Source organism: Cetorhinus maximus, chromosome 15 (genome assembly GCF_964194155.1).
Source record: "Cetorhinus maximus chromosome 15, sCetMax3.hap1.1, whole genome shotgun sequence".
Lineage (NCBI taxonomy): Eukaryota > Metazoa > Chordata > Chondrichthyes > Lamniformes > Cetorhinidae > Cetorhinus > Cetorhinus maximus.
The window spans coordinates 47,220,720-47,245,872 of NC_135893.1; the positions used below are offsets into that span (position 1 = coordinate 47,220,720).

The following is a 25,153-nucleotide window of genomic DNA, read 5'->3' on the forward strand; positions in this document are numbered from 1 at the left end:
GGTTGTGTCATTACTCCAACTCTTTTCTCGATCTTCCTTACTGCCATGCTCTGTATGACTAGAGGCAAGCTCCCTGCTGGAGTGCAGCTTAATTATCAAATAAACTATTTAGACTCCAATCAAAAACTAAGACCATGCCGACCTCAGTCTTTGAGCTTCAATCTGCCGATGATGTTGCAGTAAGAATTGTGTCAGATACGGATCTCCAGAGAATCATTGAATTATTTACTATGGGACTTACACTCAACTTTCAGAAGACCAAAGTCCTCCAGCAGCAAGCTCCAAATGCACACTCCCCAGCCCCATTGATTAGGATTCATGACGAGTGCCTGGAAAACGTGGAACACTTCCAGTATTGTGGAAGTTACCATTGACAGGAGGCTGACATTGACGAAGAAATCCAGCTTCACCTGAAATCTGCTGGTGCAGCCTTTGGCCACCTGAGGAAGCGAGTGTTTGAAGATCACAACATGAAAACTGAAACCAAGCTCATTGTCTACCTTGCGGCTGTGATCCCTTCTACACTGTATGGGGCTGAAACATGCACAATGTACAGGAGGCACCTCAAAGCACTGGAGCCATATCATCAATGCTGCCTCCAGAAGATCATCAGTGTCCTCTCACACGCAGGCACCACAAGCACTGAGGTTACAATCATCCACCACCAGCTTCAGTAAATTGGTCACGTAGTTCGGGTGTCAGATACCAGGCTCCTAAAGCAGGTCATCTTCTTCCAGCTCAGTGAGTGCAGACACACCAGAGGAGGAAGGAAGAAGTGTTTCAAGGATGTACTGAAAGCCAATGTGAAGAAATGCAACATTGACACCAACTCCTGGGACACCATCACCTTGGACCAAGGCAGATGGCGGCAGAGTCTCAGAGTCATAGTTATAGTGTTATAGAGTTATACAGTGCAGAAAGAGGCCCTTCGGCCCATCAAGCCCATGCCAGCCTATCTATTCTAATCCCATTTTCCAGCACTTGGCCTGTAGCCCTATATGCAATGGCGTTTCAAGTGCTCATCTAAATGCTTCTTAAGTGTTGTGGGGGTTCCTGCCTCTACCACTCCCTCAGGCAGTGTGTTCCAGATTCCCACCACCCTCTGGGTGAAAAAGCTTTTCCTCAAAACCCCTCCAAGCCTCCTGCCCCTTACCTTAAATCTATGCCCCCTGGTTATTGACACCTCCACTAAGGGGAAAAGCTTCTTCCTATTTATCCTATCTATGTCCATTATAATTTTGTATACCTCTATCAGGTTCCCCCTCAACCTTCTCTGCCCCAAGGAAACAACCCTAGCCTATCCAGTCTCTCTTCATAGCTGAAATGCTCCAGCCCAGGCATCATCCTGGTGAATCTCCTCTGCACCCTCTCCAGTGCTATCACATCCTTCCTATAGTGTAGCGACCAGAACTGCACACAGTACTCCAGCTGTGGCCGAACCAGCGTTTTATACAGCTCCAACATAACCTCCCCGCTCTTATATTCTATGCCTCAGCTAATAAAGGCGAATATCCCATATGCCTTCTTAACCACCTTATCTACCTCTCCTGATGCCTTCAGGGATCTATGGACATGTATACCAAGGTCCCTTTGATCTCCTGTACTTCCTAGAATCCTACCATTCATTGCGTATTCCCTTGCCATGTTAATCCTCCCAAAATGCATCGCCTCAAACTTCTCAGGATTAAATTCCATTTGCCACTGCTCTGCCCATTGTACCAGCCCATCTATATCGTCCTGTAATCTAAGGCTTTCCTCCTCACTATTTACGACACCATCAATTTTCATGTCATCTGCAAACTTACTGAACATACCTCCTATATTCGCGTCTAAAATCATTAATGTACACTACAAACAGCAAGGGTCCCAGCACCGATCCCTGCGGTATACCACTCATCACAGGCTTCCAATTGTAAAAACAATCTTTGACCATCACCCTCTACCTCCTGCCACTAAGCCAATTTTGGATCCAATTTGCCAAATTGCCCTGGATCCCAGAGGCTCTTACCTTCTTGACCAGTCTCCCATGTGGTACCTTATCAAAAGCCTTACTGAAGTCCATGAAGACTACATCAACTGCAACCTCATCTACATAACTAGTCACCTCCTCAAAAAATTCAATCAAATTTGTTAGACATGATCTCCCCCTGACAAAGCTATGCTGACTATCCCTGATTAATCCCTGCCTCCCCAAGTGGAGATTCATCCTGTTCCTCAGAATTTTTTCCAATAGTTTCCCTACTACTGATCTTAGACTCACTGGCCTATAATTATCTGGTTTATTCCTACTACCCTTCTTGAATAATGGTACCACATCCACTGTCCTCCTGTCCCCTTGCATCTCTCCTGTGGCCAGGGAGGATTTGAAAATTGGTGTCAGAGCCCCTGCAATCTCCTCCCTTGCCTCACAGAGCAGCCTGGGATACATCTCATCTGGGCCTGGGGATTTATCCACTTTTAAGGCAGCTAAGACTGTTAATACCTCCTCCCTCTCAATGTTAATTTGTTCAAGTATACCACAGCCCCCCTCCCTGGTTTCTACACTTACATCGTCTTTCTCTATGGTGAACAGATGAAAAGTGATCATTTAACACCTCAGCTACGTCCTCCGGCTCCTCACACAGATTGCCACTTTGGTCCCTATAAAGGGCCCTACCCTTTCCCTGGTTATCCTCTTGCCCTTAATATATTTATAAAAGGCCTTGGGATTTTCCTTTATCTTGCTCACCAGTGGCTTTTCATGCCTCCTCTTCGCTCTCCTAATTACTTTTTTAAAGTTCCCCCTTACACTTTCTATAATCCTCTAGAGCTTCCATTGTTTTCAGCCTCTGTATCTGCAATAAGCCTCCTTTATTTTCCTTAGCCAATCAACTATACCCCTTGACATCCAAAGTTCCCTGGACTTGTTGGTCCTACCCTTCACCTTTACAGGAACATGTTGGCCCTGAACTCTCACTATTTCCTTTTTGAATGATTCTCACTGCTCTGATGTAGATTTTCCTACAAGTGGCTGCTCCCAGTCCACTTTGGCCGGATCCTGTCTTATCATATTAAAATTGGCCTTCCCCCAATTAAGGACCTTTATTTCCGGTCCATCTTTGTCTTTTTCCATAACTACCTTAAATCTTACAGAGTTATGGTCACTATCCCCGAAATGGTCCCCCACTGACACTTCTACCACTTGCCCAGCTTCATTCCCTAAGATTAGGGCCAGTACCGCCCCTTCACCTGTAGGACTTTCTACGTGTTGGCTCAAAAAGCTCTCCTGGATGCACTTTAAGAATTCTGCCCCCTCTAAGCCTTTCACGCTAAGACTATCCCAGTTAATATTGGGGAAGTTGAAATCCCCTACTATTATTACCCTATTATTGTTATACTTCTCTGAGATTTGCCTTGACATCTGCTCTATCTCCCCCTGACTGTTTGGAGGTCTATAGTACACTCGCAGCAAAGTGATTGCCTACTTGTTTTTATGTTCTACCCACATGGCCTCATTTGAGGAACCTTCTAAGATACTGTCGCTCCTTACTGCAGGAATTGACTCCTTGATCAATAGTGCAATGCCACCTGCTCTTTTACACCCCCCCGTCCCCCCACCCCCGTCACCCCTGATGATTTTATACCCTGGAACTATGAGCTGCCAGTCCTGCCCTTCCCTCAACCATGTCTCTGTGACAGCAACAATGTCATATTCCCATGTGTTAATCAAGGCCCTCAATTTATCTGCCTCACTTGTAAGACTCCTTGTGTTAAAATAGATGCAATCTAGCCTTGCATTATTCCCTTGTGCCCTAACAGGTCTATATTTGCTCTGCCTTCCAGACTGACTTAGTTTCTCTTCTATATTTGGCTGTGCATCACCCCCTACTGTACCTCCACTCTGTATCCCATCCCCTGCCAAATTAGTTTAAACCCCACCACTCCCCCCCACCCTCGCCTCACCAACAGCACTAGCAAACCTCCCCACAAGGGTTGGTCCCATTCTGGTTCAGGTGCACCGTGTCTGACTTGTCCCAACTTTTCCAGAAACAGACCCATTGATCCAGGAAACTAAAGCCCTCCCTCCTGCACCACATGCACCATCTCTTCAGCCACACATTCATCCTCTGTATCCTCCTATTCCAATACTCACTAGCATGTGACATAGGGAGTAATCCAGAGATTACAACCTTTTGAGGTCCTGCCTTTTAATCTGCTTCCTAGCTCCTTAAATTCTGCTTGCAGGACCTCATCCCTCTTTCTGCCTATGTCGTTGGTACCAACATGAACCACGACCTCTGACCATTCGCCCTGTCCTTTAGAATGCCCTGCAGCCGTTCTGTGACATCCTTGACCCTCGCACCAGGGAGGCAACATACCATCCTGGAGTCATGTCTATGGCTGCAGAAGTGCCTGTCTACTCCCCTCACTATTGAGTCTCCTGCCAATATTGCTCTTGCACTCTTACTCCTCCCGCCTTGTGCAGCGGAGCCACCCACAATGCCGTGAACTTGGCTCTAGCTGCACGCTCCAGAGGAATCTTCACCCTCACTGTTTTCCAACACAGAAAGACGGTCCTTTAGTGAGATGTACTCTGGGGCTTTCCTGACTACCTGCCTACCTCCCTTCCTCTAACTGGCGGTCACCCACTCCCTCTCTGACAGCACTTCCTTAAACTGAGGAGTCACCACATCTAAAAACGTGCTATCCACGTACACCTCAGTCTCGCGGATGCACCGCTGTGTCTCCAGCTGATGCTCAAGCTCCGAAACCCGTTGCTCAGGCTGGTCAGGCTGGTGGCACTTCCTGCACATATGGTCACCCAGACTGCGAGGAGTGTATAAGAATTCCCACATACTGCAGGCCGGACAACACACGGGACTAAGCTCCCTCTCTGTACTTTTTGTTTGTTTTTAATTAAAAGACTATTTCCTTAAATTTAAGCCAGGTAGAAAACTATTTAGTTTTTCCTCAAAAAAAAACAAATGCTGAGACTCTTACCTTCTGTTATGTCACTTTAAAGTGGGAAAAAAAGCAACTTACCGACTAGCTACCAATCAGCTCCCTCCCTTGTCCTGATGTCACTCCTTTCGAATTCCAGCAAAACCGAGTGTCTGGGTGAGAACCAGCTCCCTCATAGGTAAAATCCGCTCCGCTCTTTATACAGCCGCTCCGCTCCCTCACAGGTAAACTCCCCTCTGCTCTTTATACAGCCGCTCCGCTCCCTTACAGGTAAACTCCCTCCGCACTTCATACAGCCGCTCCAATCCCTCACCGGAAAACTCCACTCCGCTCTTTATACAGCCGCTCCGCTCCCTCACAGGTAAACTCCCCTCCGCTCTTTATACAGCCGCTCCGCTCCCTCACAGGTAAACTCCGCTCCGCTCTTTATACAACCGCTCCGCTCCCTCACAGGTAAACTCCACTCCGCTCTTTATACAGCCGCTCCACTCCCTCACAGGTAAACTCCACTCCGCTCTTTATACAGCCGCTCCGCTCCCTCACAGGTAAACTCCACTCCGCTCTTTATACAGCCGCTCCACTCCCTCACAGGTAAACTCCCCTCCGCTCTTTATATAGCAGCTCCGCTCCCTTACAGGTAAACTCCACTCCGCTCTTTATACAGCCGCTCCGCTCCCTCACAGGTAAACTCCCCTCCGCTCTTTATACAGCCGCTCCGCTCCCTCACAGGTAAACTCCACTCCGCTCTTTATACAGATGCTCCACTCCCTCACAGGTAAACTCCCCTCCGCTCTTTATATAGCCGCTCCGCTCCCTTACAGCTAAACTCCACTCCGCTCTTTATACAGCCGCTCCGCTCCCTCACAGGTAAACTCCACTCTTCTCTTTATACAGCCGCTCCGCTCCCTCACAGGTAAACTCCCCTCCACTCTTTATACAGCCGCTCCGCTCCTTTACAGGTAAACTCCACTTTATTATTCCCGTTATTATCTCCCTCATCCTTAAATTACTAATTCAATAATAATCAACAAGTGATAGTTACTCAGCTGCTAATTTAAATCTGAAACAAAGCTAAAAGCTGAAATACTCACCAACTAATCACCTGCCTGCTCTCCTGTGTCTTCACTCTCTGTTTTTTCAGTGTTGGTTCGAATGGCTGTTTGCGTGCCCCTGTTTCTCTCCTCCGTTCTTTATCTACTCTCTCCCCCACTCTTTATTCACTCTTTCCCCCGCTCTTTATTCACTCTCTCTCCACGCTGTTTACACACAGGGCCACTCTCACTTCTGCCGCTGCTTGGAAGGATCCCAACATTCTGAGACCCAAAATGAAAAAGGAAAGAGAAAGCGGCGAAAAGAACATGCCATGAGGCGGACTGATAATATACGAGCAGAGATCCCACATGCCAACAAATGCCTGCGAGCCATAAATTCTGCAGATCCAAAATTAGCCTCATCACCCATCTTCGGAAGTGTGGAGGGCAATCATTCTCGCTAGCAAGTGTCAACCTCTCATTGAGGAACTAACAATCATCATCACACAGTTTCCAGAGTTGTAGGTTGTGGAGAAGCTTTTGGAGTCAGGACGTGAGTCACTCACTGTAGAATACCCACCCTCTGACCTGCTCTAATAGCCATATCACTTATGTAGCTGGGTGCAGTTGAGTTCCTGGTTAATAGCAATCCCCTGAATGTTGATGATGGTGAATTTGGAAATGCCAGTACATGTTATTTAGAAGTGGTTGGACTCTGTCTCATCGGAAATGGCCTTGGACTGGCATTTTTGTGGCATGCCTGTTACATTCCACTTATCTGCCCAAATCCTGAATGTCCAGGTCTTGCTGCTTGTTGGCATGAACTGCTTCAATGCCTGAGGAGTCGTGAATGGTGCTGAACATTGTTCAATCATCTCCACTTCTGACCTTATATTGAGGGGGTGGTTATTGATGAAGCAGTTGAAGATGGTTGGGCCGAGGACACTACCCTGAGGAACTCCTGCAACAATGTTCTGGGACTGAGATGATTGGCCTCCAACAAACGACCATCTTCCTCTGAATGAGGGATGACTCCAACCAGTGGAGAGTTTTCCCCCTGATTCCTATTGACTTCAATTCTGTTAGGACTCTTGATTCCACATATGGTCAAATGCTGCCTTGATGTCAAAGGCAGTCACTCTCACTTCAGTTCTGGAATTTAGCTCTTTTGTCCAAATTTGGACCAAGGCTGTAATGAGGCCTGGAGCTGAATGGGCCTGGTGGAACCCAAACTGTGCATCAGTGCACAGGTTATTACTGAGAAAGAACCACTTGATAGTACTGTCAGCGACACTTTCCATCACTTTGCTGATGATGGAGAATAGGCTGGTAGGATGGTAATTGGCCTGATTGGATTTGTCCTGCTTTTTCATGGACATGTTTACCTGGGCAATTTTCCATGTTATTAGCTAGCTGCCTGCATTGTAGCTTTACTGGAACAGCTTGGCTAAGGGCTCAACTATTTCTGGAGCACAAATCTTCAGTACTGCAGCTGAGATGTTGTCAGCTGCAGACACAGTTGGCCACATGTAAATACAATGTTGTGCTATAACAGAAACCTGGCCAGAAGAAGGGCAGGACTGGGTATTACGTCTTCCTGGATACAAGTTGTTCAGGAAAGATAGGAACGGAAGGAAAGGAGTAGAGGTGGTGGCATTGATTAAGGAGAGCTTTGCAGTGCTGGACAGCGAGGGTGTCCCAGAGGAGTCAAGGACAGGATTTATTTGCCTAGAGCTAAGGAACAAAAAAGGTGCAATTACATTGCTCAGTGTAGTCTATAGATCACCAACCAGTGGGAAAGATGTAGAGGAACAAATTTCAATGGAAATTACAAAAAAGAATTATAGAGTCATTATAATGGAGGTCTTTAATTATCCAAATATAGACTGGGATAGTAGTAGTGTAAAAGGAGGAGAGGGGCAAGAGTTCTGAGAGTGTGTTCGGGAGAATTTTCTACAGCAGTATGTTCCAGCCCAACATGAAAGGAGGTACTGCTAGACCTGGCTCTTGGAAATGACTTGGGCCAAGTGGATCAAGTGTCAGTAGAGGAAGATTTAAGGGACAGTGATCATTGTATCATAAGGTTTAGGTTGGCTGTGGAAAAGGACAATGGACAATCCAGCGTCAAAATAATTAACAGGGGAAAAGCCAACTTCAGTGGGGTAAGAATGGACCTGGCCCAGATAAATTGGAATCAAAGATTAGCAGGTAAAACTGTAACTGAACAAGGGCTGCCTTTAAGGAAGAGATAGATCAGGTACAGTCAAAGTATATACCACAAAGGTGGAAGGTAGGGCAAACAAATCCAGAGCTCTCTGGATGACAGAAGAGATTGGGGCTAAGATGAAGCAGAAAAAGTGTGCTTATGACTGATGTCAGGTGGATAATACAATTAAGAACCAGGCTGAATATAAAAGATTCAGGGGGAAATTGAAAAGAGGAAATAAGAGAAGCAAAGAAAGAGTATAGGAAGAAACTAACAGCTAACATAAAATGGAATCCAAAAATCTTTTACAGTCGTACAAATAACAAAAAGGCGGTAAAAGGAGGAGAGGGGCCAATTAGAGACCAAAAAATGAATACCTTGCACCTGTCTTCATGAAGGAAGATGATGCTGCCCAGGTCATGGTGAAAGAAGAGGTAGTTCAGAAACTTAAAGAGTTTAGATTGATAAGGAGGAGTCATTGGATAGCCTATCTGTGCTTAAAGCTATAAGGCACCAGGATCAGATGAGATGCATCCAGGGATATTGAAGGATGTAAGAGGCGATGACCATTATTTTCCAGTTTCCTTAGACCCAGGGGCTAGTGCTAGGGGATTAAAGAATTGCAATTGTTCAAAAAAGGGTGTAAAGATAAGCCCTGCAACCAAAGGACAATCAGTTTAACTTTGGTGGTGGGGAAGCTTTTTGAAATGACCATCGAGGACAAAATAGTCACTTGGAGAGAGGTGGGTTAATTAGGGAAAGCCAGCACAGATTTGCTGAGGGAAAATTTTGTGTAACTTATTTGCCTGAGTTGTTTGGTGAGGTAATAGAGAGGGTTGATGAGGGTAATGCTGTTGGTATGATGTACATTGATTTCAAAAAAGGCATTTGATAAAGTGCCATGAAACAGACTTGAGAGGAAAGTTAAAGTTTGTGGAATAAAAGGCACAGTAACATTATATTTGAAACTGGCTGAGTGACAGGAAACAAAGATGAACAGTGGTCTTTTCAGACTGGAGGAAGGTTTGTAGCGATGTTTCCCAGGGGTAAGTGTTGGGACTCATGCTTTTCCTGATGTATATTAATGACCCTACACATTGGTGCACAGAGCACAATTTAAAAATCTGTGCATGATATGAAACTTGGTAGTACTGTGAACCATGAGGATTTATTGTAGAATTGCAAAAGGACTTCGGCAAGTTGATGGAATGGGTGGACAGGTGGCAGATGAAATTTAATGCAGAGAAGTGTGAAGTGATTCATTTTGGTAGGAAGAACGCAGATGGTATAATTCTGAAGGAGGTGCAGGAGCAGAGGGACCTGGGTGTATATGTGCATAAATCATTGACGATGACATACAGGCTGAGAGAGCAGTTGATGCAGAGGGCTGCATCCTGGGCTTTATCAATAGGGGCATAGAGTACAAAACAAGGAAGTTATGATAAGCCTGTATAAAATGCTGAGATAAAAGCTAAATACTGCGGATGCTGGAAATCTGAAACAAAAACAGAAAATGCTGGAAAAACTTAGCAGGTCTAACAGCATCTCTGGAGAGAAAGACAGAGTTACGGTTTTGAGCCTGTATGACTTCTTCATTGCTGAAGAGAAGTAAAAATGTGATGAAATTTATACTGTTTAAGGGGGTGGAGCAGGTGAAGCTGGATAGAAGGCCAGAAATAGGTGGAGGCAAAGGAAAGATTGACAAAGATGTCATGAACAAGAGAACAAAGGGGTGTTAATGGCAGTGGTACTGGCTAAAGGAGGTGCTGATGGTGGAATTAAGGTCAGAAAGCAGAATGTGGTAATAGAAGGACAAGGATAAGCACTCTGGAAAGAACAACATGAACAAGTGACTGATGGTCCTAGTGGGGGTGGGGGGAGGGGAGGGTGGTGGGAAAAAGATCGAAAATAGTATAAAAGATGGGGATAAAACAACGAATAAAAATGAAAATAAATAAAAATAAGTGGATAAAAAATAAAAAAATTTAAAAATTAAAATGAATATTGAAAAAAGGGGATAAAAAGGGGTGGAGATGGAGGCAAGTGTTCATGGCCTGAAGTTGTTGAACTCAGTGTTAAGGCCGGAAGGCTATAAAGTGCCTAGTCGGAAGATGAGGGGCTGTTCCTCCAGTTTGCGTTGAGCTTCACTGGAACATTGCAGCAGGCCAAGGACAGACATGTGGGCATGAGAGCAGGGTGGCGTGTTGAAATGGCAAGCGACAGGGAGGTCTGGGTCATGCTTGTGGAGAGACCGAAGGTGTTCCGCAAAGCAGTCATCCAGTCTGTGTTTGGTCTCTCCAATGTAAAGGAGACGGCATTGGGAGCAGCGAATGCAGTAGACCAAATTCAATGAGGCGCAAGTGAAGCGCTGCTTCACCTGAAAGGAGTGTTTGGGCCCTTGGACGGTGCGGAGAGAGAAGGTAAAGGGGCAGGTGTTGCACCTTCTGCAATTGCATGGGAAGGTGCCATGGGAGGGGGTTGAGGTGTTGGGGGTGATGGAGGAGCGGACCAGGGTGTCCTGGAGGGAACAGTCCCTACAAAATGCTGACGGGGGTGAAGGGAAGATGTGTTTGGTGGTAGCATTATGCTGGAGTTGGCAGAAATGGCGGTGGATGATCCTTTGAATGCGGAGGCTGGTGGGTTGAAAAGTGAGGACAAGGTGGACCCTATCGTGGTTCTGGGAGGGAGAGGAAGGTGTGAGGGCAGAGGAGTGGGAGATGGGCCGGACACGGTTGAGGGCCTTGTCAACCACCGTGGTTGGGAAACCTCGGTTAAGGAAGAAGGAAGGCATGTCAGAGGAACTGTTTTGGAAAGTGGCATCATCAGAACAAATGCAACAGAGGCGAAGGAACTGAGAGAATGGGATGGAATCCTTGCAGGAAGCGGGGTGTGAGGAGCTGTAGTTGAGGTAGCTGTGGGAGTCGGTAGGCTTGTAATGAATATTGGTGGACAGTCTATCACCAAGAATTGAGACAGAGAGGTCAAGGAAGGGAGGGGAAGTGTCTGAGATGGACGGGAAGGGGTGGAGGGTCCTGGATGGGTGTAGGTATCAATGAATTGTTGGAACTTGCGTTCTTTAGCACCTGAAAGGAAGAGACAAAGTTCCTTGATAAGGCGTCGGATGAGACGAAGAATAAAATAAAACTGGGGACAACAGCTTTGACTTAGGGTGAGTCGGTGCTGCTGGAGGGAGAGGTCGAGTGTGTTCATATGGCGGCGCATGGCACTGAGTGTGGATCTTAGGATGCGACGAGAACAGCAGTCTGAGGAACATTGTATGTCCCAGAGGTACCTGTAATCCTGGGTGGGATTCGAAACATGAGGGATAGAAATTCAGCTGGAATCCAAGTGGGGAAAGTCAGAGACGGAGACAGTCACTGAGAAAGGAAATATGGCTGTGAAAGCGAGTTTTGGTAAACACCTTGTCAAACACCAGGAGGGAAATGGAAAGCAATGAAGGTGAACAGGGCAAAAGAGACAAATGGAAATCCTATCGGGGAGAAGAGCAGCACCTCTTCAAGGCAGGCATTCCTGTTTTTGTTTCAGATTTCTAGCATCTGCAGTATTTTGCTTTTATCTTAGTGTTTAATTCACTGCCACTTCTCTTCCAGGAATGCCTACCTTGGTTTGATCTCAACTGGAGTATTGCTTCTAGTTCTGGGCATTCACTTTAGGAAAGGTGTGACAGTATCAAAGAGGGTGCGAAAAGAATTCATGAGGAACTTCAGTTATATAGAAAGGTTGGAGAAATTGGGACTGTTGTCCTCGGAGAAGAAAAGGTTGAGACGAGATTTGATAGAGCTGTTCAAAATCATGAGAGGTTTGGACAGAGGAGATAGGGAGAAGATGTTGCAATTGGTGGAGGGATGGAGAACTAGAGGGAACAGATTCAAGGTGATTTAATGTGAATAGAGGGGAACCTATAGATGTGGTGTACTTAGATTTCCGGAAGGCATTTGACAAAATCAAAGGTTACTATACACAATAAGCGCTCAAGGTATCGGGGTAACATATTAGCATGGATAGAGGATTGGTTAGCTAACAGGAAACAGAATTTTTCAGGTTGGCAAGATGTGACTAGTGGAGTGCCACAGGGATCAGTGCTCAGGCTCAACTATTTATAATTTATATCAGTGACTTGGATGAAGAGACCGAGTGTACGGATGTTAAATTTGCTGATGATTCAAAGATAAGTAGGAAAGTAAGTTGTGAAGAGGACATAAGGAGTCTGAATGGGACATAGGTTAAGTGAGTTGTCAAAAATTTGGCAGATGGAGTATAACGTGGGAAAATGTGAACTTGTCCACTTTGGCAGGAAGAATAGAAAAGCACTATAGTATTTAAATGGAGAGAGATTGCAGATCTCTGAGGTATAGAGGGATCTGGGTGTCCTGGTACAGGAATCACAAAAAGTTAGTATTCAGGTACAGCAAATGATTAGGAAGGCAAATGGAATGTTGTTGTTTATTGCAGAGGAATGGAATATAAAAGTAGGGATGTTTTGCTACAGGGAGTTAGTGAGAGCACGTCTGGAGTACCTGTACAGTGTTGGCCTTCTTATTTAAGAAAGGATATAAATGCACTAGAAATAGTTCAGGGAATGTTCATTCGACTGATACCTGACCTGACCAAACGCAAACTGGGCGACCGCTTTGCAGAACACCTGCGGTCTGTCCGCAAGAAAGACCCAAACCTCCCTGTCGCTTGCCATTTTAACACTCCACCCTGTTCTCTTGCCCACAAGTCTGTCCTTGGCTTGCTGCATTGTTCCAGTGAAGCCCAACGCAAACTGGAGGAACAGCACCTCATCTTCCGACTAGGCACTTTACAGCCTTCCGGGCTGAATATTGAATTCAACAACTTTAGATCTTAAACTCCCCCTCCCCCCATCCCCACCCAGTTTCTTCCCCCTCCCTTTTTTTTCAATAATTTATATAGATTCTTCTTTTCCCACCTATTTCCATTATTTTTAAATCTACAACTAATACTTTGTTAGTCTTTCCACCCCATCCCCACTAGAGCTGTACCTTGAGTATCCTGCCATCCATTCTTAATTAGCACTTTTCTTAGATAATATCACCACCTTCAACACCTCTTTGATCCTTTTGGCTGTGACATCTTTTGATTATCTGCTCCTATCACTGCTTGCTTATCCCTACAACCACCCCACCCTCAACTTCTCTCTCCCCCCGCCCCCCACCTTAGACCAGCTTATATTTCACCTCTCTCCTAACTATACTTCAGTTCTGCCGAAGGGTCATGAGGACTCAAAACGTCAACTGTTTTCTTCTCCACCGATGCTGCCAGACCTGCTGAGTTTTTCCAGGTAATTCTGTTTTTGTTTTGGATTTCCAGCATCTGCAGTAGCTTTTAGCTTTTTGTTTTTATGTCTGAGATGAGGGTGGTTATCTTATGAGGAAGGATTGAACAGATTGGGTCTGTATCCATGGAATTTTAGAAGATTGAGTGGTGATCTTATTGAAACATATAAAATCCTGAGGTTACTTGACAGGGTAGATGCTGAGGGGACCTTTCCCCTTATGGGAGAGACTAAAACCAGGGGACATAGTTTAAAAATAAGGGGTCTCCCCATTTAAGATAGAGATGAGATTTTTTTTTCTCCGAGGGTCGTGACTCTTTGGAACTCTCTTCCTCGGAGAGCAGTGGAGGCAGGGTCATTTAATATTTTTACAGCAGAGATAGATGGATTCTTAACTAACAAGGGAATCAAAGGTTATCGGGGTTAGGTAGGAATGTGGAATTGAGACCATAATCAGATCAGCCACGATCTTATTGAACAGCAGATCAGGGTTGAGGGGCCAAATGGCCGCCTCCTGCTCCATGCAGCGAGTGGTTAGGATCTGGAATGTGCTGCCTGAGAGTGTGTTGGAGACGGGGTCAATTGATGCTTTCAAAAGGGAGTTGGATCTTTATCTGAAAAGTGAAAAAAATCAGGGCTACAGAGAAAAGGTAAGGGAGCAGAATTACTCTTTCAGAGGGCCAGCACAGACACTACAAGCCAAATAGCCTCCTTCTGTGCTGTACCCATTCTATTGTATGATTCTGAGGGCCCATAACCTTTGCAGTACGCAATGCCTTCCATTGTTTCTTGATATCATGTGGAGTGAATCGAATTGGTTGAAGACTGGCACCTGTGATACTGGAAACTTCAGGAGGAGGTCAAAATGGATCATCCACTCGGCACTTCTGGCTGAAGATTGTTGCAAATCTTTCAGCCTTGTCTTTTGCACTAATATGCTGGTCTTCACCATCATTGAGGATGGGAATGTTTGTGGATCCTCCTCCTCCTGATAGTTGTTTAATTGTCCAGCACTATCCACAACTTGATGTGGCAGGCTGCAGAGCTTTGATTTGATCCATTGCTTGTGGGATCGCTTAACTCTATCTATATCTTGCAATACACAGGCAAGTAGTCGTGTGTTGTAGATTTACCAGGCTAGCTTGTTAGGTATGCATGGCCCTGGTATGCTCTCCTACATTCCTCAATTAATCAGGCTTGGTGCCCTGGCTTGATGGCATTGGTAGAGTGATGGATAGTCTGGACCATGAGGTTACAGATTGTGAGTGAATACATTTCTACTGTTGCTGATGGTTCGCAGCACCTCATGGAGGCCTAGTTTTGAGCTGGTAGATTTATTCTGAATCTAGTCCATTTAGCGTGGTGGTATTGTCACACAACACAATGGATGATGTTCTTGGTGTGAAGCTGGGACTCATTGCTTCTTCCTGGTGGTGTTCAAAATGGAAGAGCACTAATTCATCAGCTGAGGGTGGAATGGTAATCAGTAGAAGGTTTCCCTTCCCATGATACCATGAGACTCCATTGGGTCTGGAGTCGATGCTGAGGACTCCCGGGATAACAATCTCCCGACTGTATACCACTGCGCCAGGATATACCAGGGATGCTGATGGAGGAGTCTGGGACACCAAGTTGAGCTTACAACCTCATATCTGCACCGTCACTAAGGTTACATATTTCCACCTCCATGCCACTGCCTCAGTTCAACTGCTGCTGAAACCCTCATTCATTCCATTGTTACCTCGAGACTTGACTATTCCAATACACTCCTGGCTGGCCTCCCACATTCTACTCTCTGTAAACTTAAAGTCATCCAAAACTGCTGCCTGTGTTCTTACTTGCTGCAAGTCCCATTCACCTATCAGCCCTGTGCTCACTGACCTATGCTGGCTCCTGGTTAAGCAAATCCTGATTTTAAAATTCATTATTTTCAAAACCCTCCATGGCCTTACCCCTTGCTAGCTCTGTAATCTTCTTCAGCCTGTTAAAGATAGCTACACTCCTCGAATTCTAGCCTCTTGAGCATCCCTAATTTTAATTGCTCCACCATTGCTGCCTTCTCATGCCTAAGAACATGGGGAATAGGAGCAGCAGTAGACCATTCAGCCCATTGAGCCTGCTCCACCATTCAATACGGTCATGGCTGATCTTCAGTTTCAACTCCACTTTCGCAGCTGCTCCCCATATTTCTGAGAAAAATCTATTTCAGCCTTAAATGTATTCATTGATGGAGCATCCACAGCCCTCTGGCATAGAGTGTCCAAAGGTTCACAACCCTTTAAGTGAAGAAATTGCTCCTCATCTCAGTCCTAAATGACCGGCCCCTTATCCAGGAACTGCGCCCCTGTGATTTAGATTTCCCAGCCAGGGGAAATGACCTGTCAAACCCCTTCAGATATGTTATATTAAATTCTTTTTATTCTTAAACTCTAAACTACTTCATCAATTAACCCCTATTTCTATGATGTAACTTTTGTTTTCTACTGTGAGGGCACTGAATACTGCCTCGGCCCTCAGCTCTGGAGTTCCCTCTCTAAACCACTCTGCCTCTCCACCTCACTTTCCTCCTTTAAGGTGCTCCTTAAAATCTACCTCTTTAACCAAGCTTTTGTTCATCTGTCCCAATATTTCCTTTTGCGGTTCGGTGTCATATTTTGTTTTACAATCCTTCTGTGAAGCACCTTGGAATGTTTTATGACCTTGAAGGCACCATATAAATATAGTTTGTTGTTGTAGTGAACTAATTAGGTTTTTATGATCATCTGAAAACTTCATGGTTACTGCTGGTTGTACCAACACATGCCAATTTGTATTACTTTAAGATCCACAGTGATTAAAGGAAATTCAAAGTTAAGCCAATTGTCAAATTCATGTACAGGCCCCTAAATATTTTAACTTACCTTCCAGAAATAAATTACTTGCCAGGAAAAGGAACACCACTTCAAGAGAGGTTTAGGCACAGTATCAGGATGTATTCTAATATTAAGTTTTGGCCTCTTTACCTAAGGAAAGATATATTTGGCATAGAGGGAGTGCAATGAAGGTCCACCAGGCTAATTCCTGAGATTGAGGGAAAATCCTATGAGGAAAGGTTAAACAGACTGGACCTTTATTCTCCGGAGTTTAGAAGAATGAGAGGTGATCTCATTCAAACATACAAAACTCCTACAGGGCTTGACAGGGTAGATGCAGGATGTCTCCCTGGCTGGGGGGTGGGGAGGGTGGTCTAGAACCAGGGACACAGTCTCAGAATAAGGGGTAGGCCATTTAGGGACTGATGAGGAATTTCTTCACTCAGAGGGTGGTGAATCTTTGGAATTCTCTACCCTAGAAGCTGGGGAGGCTCAGTCGTTGAGTATGTTCAAGACTAAGATCGATAGATTTCTACATATTTAAAACATCAAGGGATATGGGGATAATGCAGGAAAAAGGTGTTGAAGCAGATCATCAGCCATGATCTCATTGAATTGTGGAGCAGGTTTGAAGGGTTGAATGGCCTCCTCCTGCTCCTACATCATATCTCTTCACAGAAAGAATGCTAAACACTTAGGAGGCATTCCCAGAGGATAGGGACTGAAATATTGGAATCAACTGGATATTGCCATGGGAGGTTTCTGATGACCTCATGGCTTCCCTTAATCTTGAGAAGAATAGAAATGCACGAATGGAGTTTCTATTTGTCATCAGACATGAACTTTTGAAAGGCAGACCAAATGAGTTTAGCATTTTAAATTTGAATCTAAGCAATCTTGGTAATAGTCATTCTGATTTTCTGTTTGCTGAAACAACTCAAAATATAAAAAGGGAAATTCATTTTTTAAATTGCTCTCTGGGTATAGATCATATGAAGGAGCAAGAAACAGCTGTTCTTGGTCATGTAAAAGTTCAGGTGCACTGTGTTCCTTTTTCTTACTGTGGATAATTTTATTTCTACAAGTTTTTTTATTCTTAAATGCAATGTGTTTCTGTAAATCACACACAGAAGACTAGGTATCGTTGATGAAAGCAAATGTTTATTGTTCCTCAGTAACAATTAGAAAATGGAAAAAACTGATGAAATATGCAGACTAAGATTAAACAGTGGGAGCTACAGCAAAATCAAGTTTGTTTACAAGAGCGAGGATTTATTGCCTTGCAGGGAAGGTGCACACAGAGGTTTGAAGGATGTGAATCAAACTGCTTTCTGCTGCATTTCTAACGATACTGGGAGCTCAGTTCTTGGCAAACTATAGTAAGCAACTTGTCCAGAGCGCAGTGGGTAGCAGGACCGAACTCATCCAGGTGGCTGGCCGCGGTTACCAAGATACATGTAGCAAATACCTGTAAAAATAAAAGCAAGAGAAAATGAATTGGAAACAACGTTCCCTCTATTTTTGCGGAGTGCCTGATTTGGGGTGTGCATCCCAGATGGAGTATTGGTCGGAAGCTGTTCTCATTTTTTTTTAAAAAAGAGAAATGAATACCGGACGTTTATACTTTTACCGCCATAAATTTGTGTACAGGCCTAAAGTATTTACAGACTGACATTTCAATTGGAAATGCAGCAATCGAAATGTCCAATTACAGTTCTGATCATCAGAGTTTGGTCAGATGGACACCAGGAAGAATCTGTGAAGTGGATACGTACCGGGAAGTTTTGAGGATCCACTAGAAGTACTTGGCCATGTTTGGCGGCAAGCGTGTCCAGGTGGGCATGCAGATCATCCAAGTGCCCAGCCGCTTTGGCCACAGCTCCGAGTACTTTTGCACCGTGGACTCTGACCCGAGGGCCGGCAGCAGTGTAGTCAGTGAACTCACTGAAATAAATCTTGGATGCAGGATGAATTGCAAACAACCTTTAGGAACATAAAACAAACCATTATTCCATCTTTTGAAACCTGCAATACCTAGCCCAATCCAAACCCAGTATCCCGATTCTAATATTTAAAGTTTCTTCTGGAAGACAAGGAAAAGGAATCTCAGGAAGATTCATGTTAGTTCGTATTAAGACCACCAAACACTGCTTTAGAAAGTTGTTGCTTTTATGCAGAAATTTTCGTTTCATTTAGCTCATGATTCTAGAAGAAAATAAATCAAATGTTCATCATCACAGATTCCCGTCAAAAATAGTTTGAACAGAATGCAAATCTAACGAAATTACCTGGCCAAAGATTCTGCACCTAGAGCTTCCGCATGCTGGGTTAAAACCTTGCAAACATGAGCGAGCGCAGTCTTCTCGGCTGCAGTGAATTGTTTGCTTGGCATGGTTATGGCTCTCGTTACTCTTCCAGTCTTAACACTTTCGAGCTGTCTGTGGTCGGTTTTCGCCCGTTTTTATTGCATTTCTCCTAGGCCCGCCCTCCAGTCCCCATTTATCTGATTGGCTGCTGGTCTCCTTTTCGTTTTGTTGGACTTATTGCAAATGCAATGATAAGATGCAACATCGAGTGAGAAAGAACCAATGATCACTTCCATTTGCAACTGTTAGCAAAGATAGCCCGAGTTTGAGAAATGCTACCAAACTCCACCTTCTGAACATTTCATTTGAAACAAGTTTCAATGGTTTAAATTATTGAGTTAATAAATATACTATAATAGACCAATACAAATATGGCATGTATAGCAAAACAGATGGTAGGCAGTTAGTGTGAGTTAGTGCTAATTATAATGTGAACAATTAATTGCAATCAGAGGACATTAAATGTTTGGATTACTACCTCCACAGCAAACACTGCTGAGCACCACTGGACATATTCACTTTACTGTCAAAATAGAATAATATTCTTAACTCACAACCCTTTTTAGTTTGTTGTGAGCCAATTTTTTATGGTATCCTCATTGTTAAAGGGGGCACTTGTCAGAAACACAATTATTTTGTGGCAAATGTCACCGATTGCTTCAAACAAAATAGACACACAACTCTTCTCTCTCTATACATATACATCATTACTCTGGCCTAAAATGTCACTTTTATTGCTATATTTCATTTTAATGCCTGTTGATCAGTGAACGTTAAATACCACATCATTTCTCTTTTACTCCAGTTGATTCATCTGCTCTTTCTAGACTGTGTTCAGCCACAATATTAGAAGATGCTAAATTACCAAAGGGCAGAGTCAAACAGCTTCCATCACACAGCTTGATGTTAACATTATGGGTAATGCTCACTCTCTGCCTAACTAATTATGAGGAGAGTATCTTGAAATATTAAAGAGCAGTAAAATATTCTACAAATAATGGCTAAGAAGGAATGATTAAATACCAGGTGTCTCCTCTTGAGAGGAGCTGATACTGAGTTACCAGCAGGTTATTGGATAAGCTTGGATGCTGAACAAGGACTTCTCATTTGTGTTTACAAAAGAGAAGGATATTTGGGAGGACGTAAATCCTGAATTGGTTAGAAGTGAAGAGAGAACATGGTCATCTCTCATCTAACAATTGCTAAGGCCCATCTGGTTTGTTTTCTATGATCTAGGAAGTCGTACGATGTAATGATATTCGACAATTCATATCAATCAATCTCTACCCACAACGCACCCAGACATGAGGTGAGGAAAAACCACGTGGTGGAAAGGGTTGGGAAGCAAAGTCCAAAATCACCTTTTTTTCTGCCAAGCATTCTATACTTACCCCATTACTTTTCAAATTACTCACATATTGGATCCCAACATGTTAATTTCTGAAATTGATCGATCTAGTTTTACATTTGAATGAATGAATTCTAACAGCTTGCAGCATTTCATTGAAGAGCCTCTTCCATTGGATTCATCACTCACTCACTGAAATATTGTTTCTGCAGATTAGTTTGGAAATTACCCCCTTTCAAGCCCGGGCTGTCCTCTGGTTCTGCAAAAGATGAAATTACTTGTCATTGCCTAGATGATCTCCCATAGAAATGTAGAAATATTTCTGGTACAGAAGGAGTGCCACAATTTGGCCCATTGTGTCCATGCCAGCCAAAAAAGCGCTATCCAGTCTAATCCCACTCTTGGTCCATAACCTTGTAGGTTCCAGCTCATCAAGTGCACATCGAAGTATGTTTTAAATGTATTGGCGTCTTCTGCCTCTAACCATCCTTTCAGGTATAAAGTTCTAGAACCCCACCCTCCCTCTGAGTGAACAAGTACTTTCTCAACTTCTGTGTAATTCTTCTAACAATTATTTTAAGTCAATTCCTTTTGGCTGTTGATCCTTTTGCTAAAAGAAAATGGTCCCTTTAAAATCAGCAATATCACCTCACAACCCTTAAGTGACCACATGCCCCATTTATATCATAGCTCTTCATAATTTCTCCCCTCAGTCATGCCAATGGTAGATATTCACTTTATGAAAAGTCTTAGAGAAGTTAGTTAGACAAGTAACTCAATCAAGTCACCTCTTAATTTTCACAGCTTAAATGAAAACAGTTTCAATTTTCAAAGACCTTATTTGAATTTATATTTCCTGCTGCCAGACATTGTTGCATCCAAATGAATCTGCCTCAACATCCTTCCTATAATATGGAGCCCAAAAATGTACACCATGTACCATCAGCAGTCTCCCTAAGATTCGGTGCAGATTTACCATGAGATCGCGTCTCTTGTAGTCTGTACCTTGGCATGAAAAGCTAAAGGAATTCAGGGTTTAAAGTTTTTGTGCTGCTTTAAATGTCTTATGAGCGTTAGTGCCCAGACCAGGCTACTCTTTGACCTCACCCATCTTCCTTCCCATCAAAGTACATACTTTTCCTTTTTAACCATTCTGTACCACCGCACACTTACATACACTGAATTCCATCTGCCATTTTGTTGCTCATTCCACTATTTTATCACAATCCATTGGCAGATTCCTTTGGTCCTTCCAATTATTTGTTGTACCTTATATTTTAGAATTATCCAGAGAGGCACAGCCCTTACTCTTTCAAGGTGATGTCCTCAGATAATTTCTGGAATAAGTGTTGATAGATTATTGGTGAAGACTTGATCAAATGTTTCAGATGCCTACCAATGTATTTAAAAAATTTTTTCAAACCTCCAGCTGCAGTGCAAGATTGAACCTTTAAATTGTGCTCAAAATGCACAGCCAGTTTACTCCCAAACAGCTGGTTGCTGTTAGTTGAAGTGTTGGCCACCATGGTGCCACACAGCCTCTTTAATGAGCACAGGCGGCTATCATGTCCCTAATACATGAAGGAGACCATAAAGTATTTCAATCAAACCTTAACTTTTTTTGCTTATTTGAAAGCGGACTTTGCTGAACCAAAGGATGGCAGCTACAGGTCATATGATTCACAAGTTGGGTACAGTTTCTGGAAATTTCCAGCAGTAGTTACAGGACAAACACTTAATCCTCATCCTTGCAGAATCTCACACCTCTCATTATGAGGACTCATTATAATCAATGAAACCAGGGACTTACAGACGATCTGTCTCCCCAGCCTGGTACTATCACAAAGAGAGAGCCATCGAAACTCCTCAGGGGAATAATGGATTTTAAGCAGAGACATAGAAACTGCTTGTTAGCCTGCAACTGTCTCATTAATGGGCAACATCGCATTACCTAAGCTTCTGGCCTTTGGAAAGTTTTAATATTACTTTTCTAGACTCACAGCTCAGTCTGCTGTTTAACCTCCAGCGTGGAAACACCACTGCAGAGCTCCAAGCTGACCAGCCATCTGCATCAAGTCTAACCACTTCGAAACCTGTTTCTCTGGGAGATTCCTGCCATTGGCTACTGAACGGACCAGGGCCTGGATTTTAAGGCCTCATCATGGTGGGGATGGGGCCGTTAAGTGTGGGAAGCCATTATAATTTCCATTGACTTCAGTGGGAATGTAAAATCCCGCTGCCGTACAATTCCACCCAAGACTTTGTATACAAACCTCATCTTGTTGTGCCACCATGTCATGATCAGAGTCATAGCCCTGAATCACTTGTGGATATATTCAACTTTTAATAAGTTGTTTTTTTTTAAAAAAAAGGGCCTACAAACAAAAGCTGGCTGAGACTGTGAAGTAACCACTTGCTGGAAAATTCCTATGTGGCTTACTTGACCAACTAGTTATGAGAGAACAGAATGTTGCACCTAAAAGGGTACTTCAGACAGAGGCACTTCAAAGGAAAAGATATAATGCTAAAACTGAACTGTAACCTCCTTTAGTTGCAGAGATAATGAAAAAATGATTATCATCTCAGCAGAAAGCACCTCCGGTTCAGTTATATCCCAGATTGTGGACATAAACTGAGTTGAAAAGAAAACAAATCTGGGTGAAAGACATGTTTGTTTTTTCCCTTCCCAGAATACACAAGGGAAGGGGTTTTAAAAAGCCACCTATGACCCTAGTTCTGTGTACTAGTTTTGGTGTTGCAGGCCTGGTGTGCGAGGGTGTGCCATGAAGGTCACAGCTGAAGAACATCAACTAGACGTCCCTACGCTTGCAGGTAAAAAAAGTCCTCTCAGATTGCTGGAAGCAAGTCACAAGTAAGCAAAGCCACAGTGGAAAAGCAAACAAGACAACTCCTTTCAGCTAACCTGCAGAACCAAACCCACTGCTCAACTGCCAAAGTTAGCGCTACTGGAATCACCCAACTTAACACGACAACATTTCACCATCCACATCTTATGGACAAGCCAAAGGACTGAGTTGTATACCCTTTTAACTTTTAGTTTTGGACTCAATTTCTCATTTCTAATCTGTATGTATGTGTGTTGCGTTTTTATTATTTTTTTCTCGTGTTTTGTAACTAACAAACTCACTCTTTCTTTGACTCAAGACAACCTGATTAAATTGACTCCTTTTAAAACATAAATACGTTTGGACTGGGAAAAGGTATCCGCGAGGGAAGGGATTCTTTTTAAATTAAGCCTGTTGCGACCGACTGAGGAAGTTGAGTAAAGAAGGGGAGCCAGTTCACCCCTCCTCACACGAGAGCATAACAAATTGGGGTACCTCGGCGGGGGGACCTGTTGTAACAACCATCAACTTTAAGGGAATTCTGCAACTCCTGCTTAAGCCAGCTGAATCCCCCTGAACTGTAACTCCTCTGTGAAGGAATCCCCACTGGACTCTGACTTTCTGGATTCTGGCAACCACGTGAACCAATATCCATATGTATGGTTCTTTTTCTATTCATTTATTCCTTGTTGTAAAAGCTCCTCTTTCCTATCTTCTTATTGTGTGCTTGTGTGTGTGTGTGTGTGTGTGTGTATGAAGTTGCGACCATCGCCCGGGTTTGAATGTATGAATAAACAATACTTAAGACTTAACCCTAAAGAGAGTTTGTGTGAATCACTTTAAGTTGACATCACAAACAGGGTTTGGGGAAACAAGCCACAGCCTATTTCAAAAATTAAAACACATCTGCTTATGAACAGATGGCAAGAAAAGTAAAGATTTGCCTCCCTCCCCTGTCTGTAACAAGACAACTTATGAGGTAACCAGATCCCAACCACTGGGTGGCCATTCTCAGAGTAAGCTTCAACTCCTTACCCGAGATAGCTTATGTCAAACCTGTGCCAAATCAACGTTTCAGTTTAAGACCTTATCTTGGCCACCTTGGAGCCTCTTTAGAATCCAAACTATCCAGGGAAAATCATCCCCATTAACTTTTAACAATGAACAAGATGGAGACTTGGAAAAATTAGAGCTTTTGGTTTCAGGGCTAACCGAGGTTTTAACAGCGTACTAAGTGACATATACTGCTGCATGACCTCTGGGAAAATTAATGTTACAGGTTTGGAGCCTCATTCTTTGAGAAGGAAATTAATCTTGCAGATTTTTTTAAGAAAAGGAAGTACCTTTATTAAACAGTTTCCTGTATTTAATGTTTCCTCTTTAATCTCAAGCAAAGTTTTAAAAATTATGTTTATTATTTTTGTATTATTTTTTATTTCACTTCCTCTACAATGATTTAATTATAATTTATATTTCTTGCTTTTTATTTCTGCTTTGCAGCCCAAGTATCTCTGTGAGGATTCTTTGTTCTGCTACTTGCCCTCCTCACAGATGCCACCATCCCCTGTAGAAGATGTTGAATTCAATCTGATGCCAGAAGATAGAATGCTCTATCTATGCTGACAAACCTGCTAAATGTCGGTGGGCAACTTTACATGAGGTGAATGGTGAAAATAGTTCCTTCACCACTGACAGCAAAATCTGGACCAATAATCAATAATGGGAGGAACTTCCTTAAATTTAATTTAAGCAAAAAAAGATAAGGAGAAAATAATGAGACTATAGATAGAATAGTCTCAAACACCTGATGGTTTCCACTCCAAGGTATTAAGAATTTTAGATGAGAAAATTGCAATTGTGATCTTTCAAAACTCTCTTGTTCCAGGAATTGTCCCCTTGGTATTGTGCTCGTGTCAGGTTATTGATTGAACATCTATGCTGTCATCCTGGTATCCCTGTGAACCATCACAGTGATGTAACCTTCAATGCCATTCTCTTGAGGGGTAACACTCATCCATTTGTGGCAGATTGACTACAGGAATGTGTGGCACAGGAGGATCAGACTACCCAGCAGCCACAGATGCATGATACAGGCAGCCCTGAGGACAGCAGCATGTGTCTCTAGCTGTCCACCTCAGAACATGCCTCTGGTGGGTTGAGGAAACATTGTTAATGAGCGGAGTGCAATGAGACATGGACCACATCAATCCCATGACACTCTTGTGCAGTGTAAGTAGGCAGCC

At 43.6% G+C, this 25,153-nt stretch overlaps 1 protein-coding gene and 1 long non-coding RNA gene across 2 annotated transcripts in view; one reads left to right on the forward strand and one right to left on the reverse strand.

Moving 5' to 3' along the window:
* Positions 1–25,153, forward strand: part of LOC144690649 (uncharacterized) — a 139,988-nt gene that overhangs the window by 17,782 nt on the left and 97,053 nt on the right. The window lies entirely within an intron of this gene.
* Positions 17,495–18,899, reverse strand: LOC144690639 (hemoglobin subunit alpha-like). The gene is made up of 3 exons (XM_078558353.1): positions 18,639–18,899; positions 18,126–18,333; positions 17,495–17,818 (listed from the first exon to the last, which is right to left on the reverse strand). Exons 1-3 carry the CDS (start codon positions 18,740–18,742, stop codon positions 17,693–17,695), a joined length of 438 nt encoding a protein of 145 aa, XP_078414479.1. The 5' UTR covers positions 18,743–18,899; the 3' UTR covers positions 17,495–17,692.

What these genes read in the sequence shown, in the direction of transcription:
- LOC144690639 (XM_078558353.1), bottom strand. Translation starts at nt 18,742, where the DNA reads ATGCCAAGCAAACAATTCACTGCAGCCGAGAAGACTGCGCTCGCTCAT. An exon ending in GGTGCAGAATCTTTGGCCAG is followed by an intron (nt 18,334 to 18,638) that starts GTAATTTCGTTA and finishes ATGTTCCTAAAG; the next exon opens with GTTGTTTGCAATTCATCCTG. An exon ending in TGGATCCTCAAAACTTCCCG is followed by an intron (nt 17,819 to 18,125) that starts GTACGTATCCAC and finishes TTATTTTTACAG; the next exon opens with GTATTTGCTACATGTATCTT.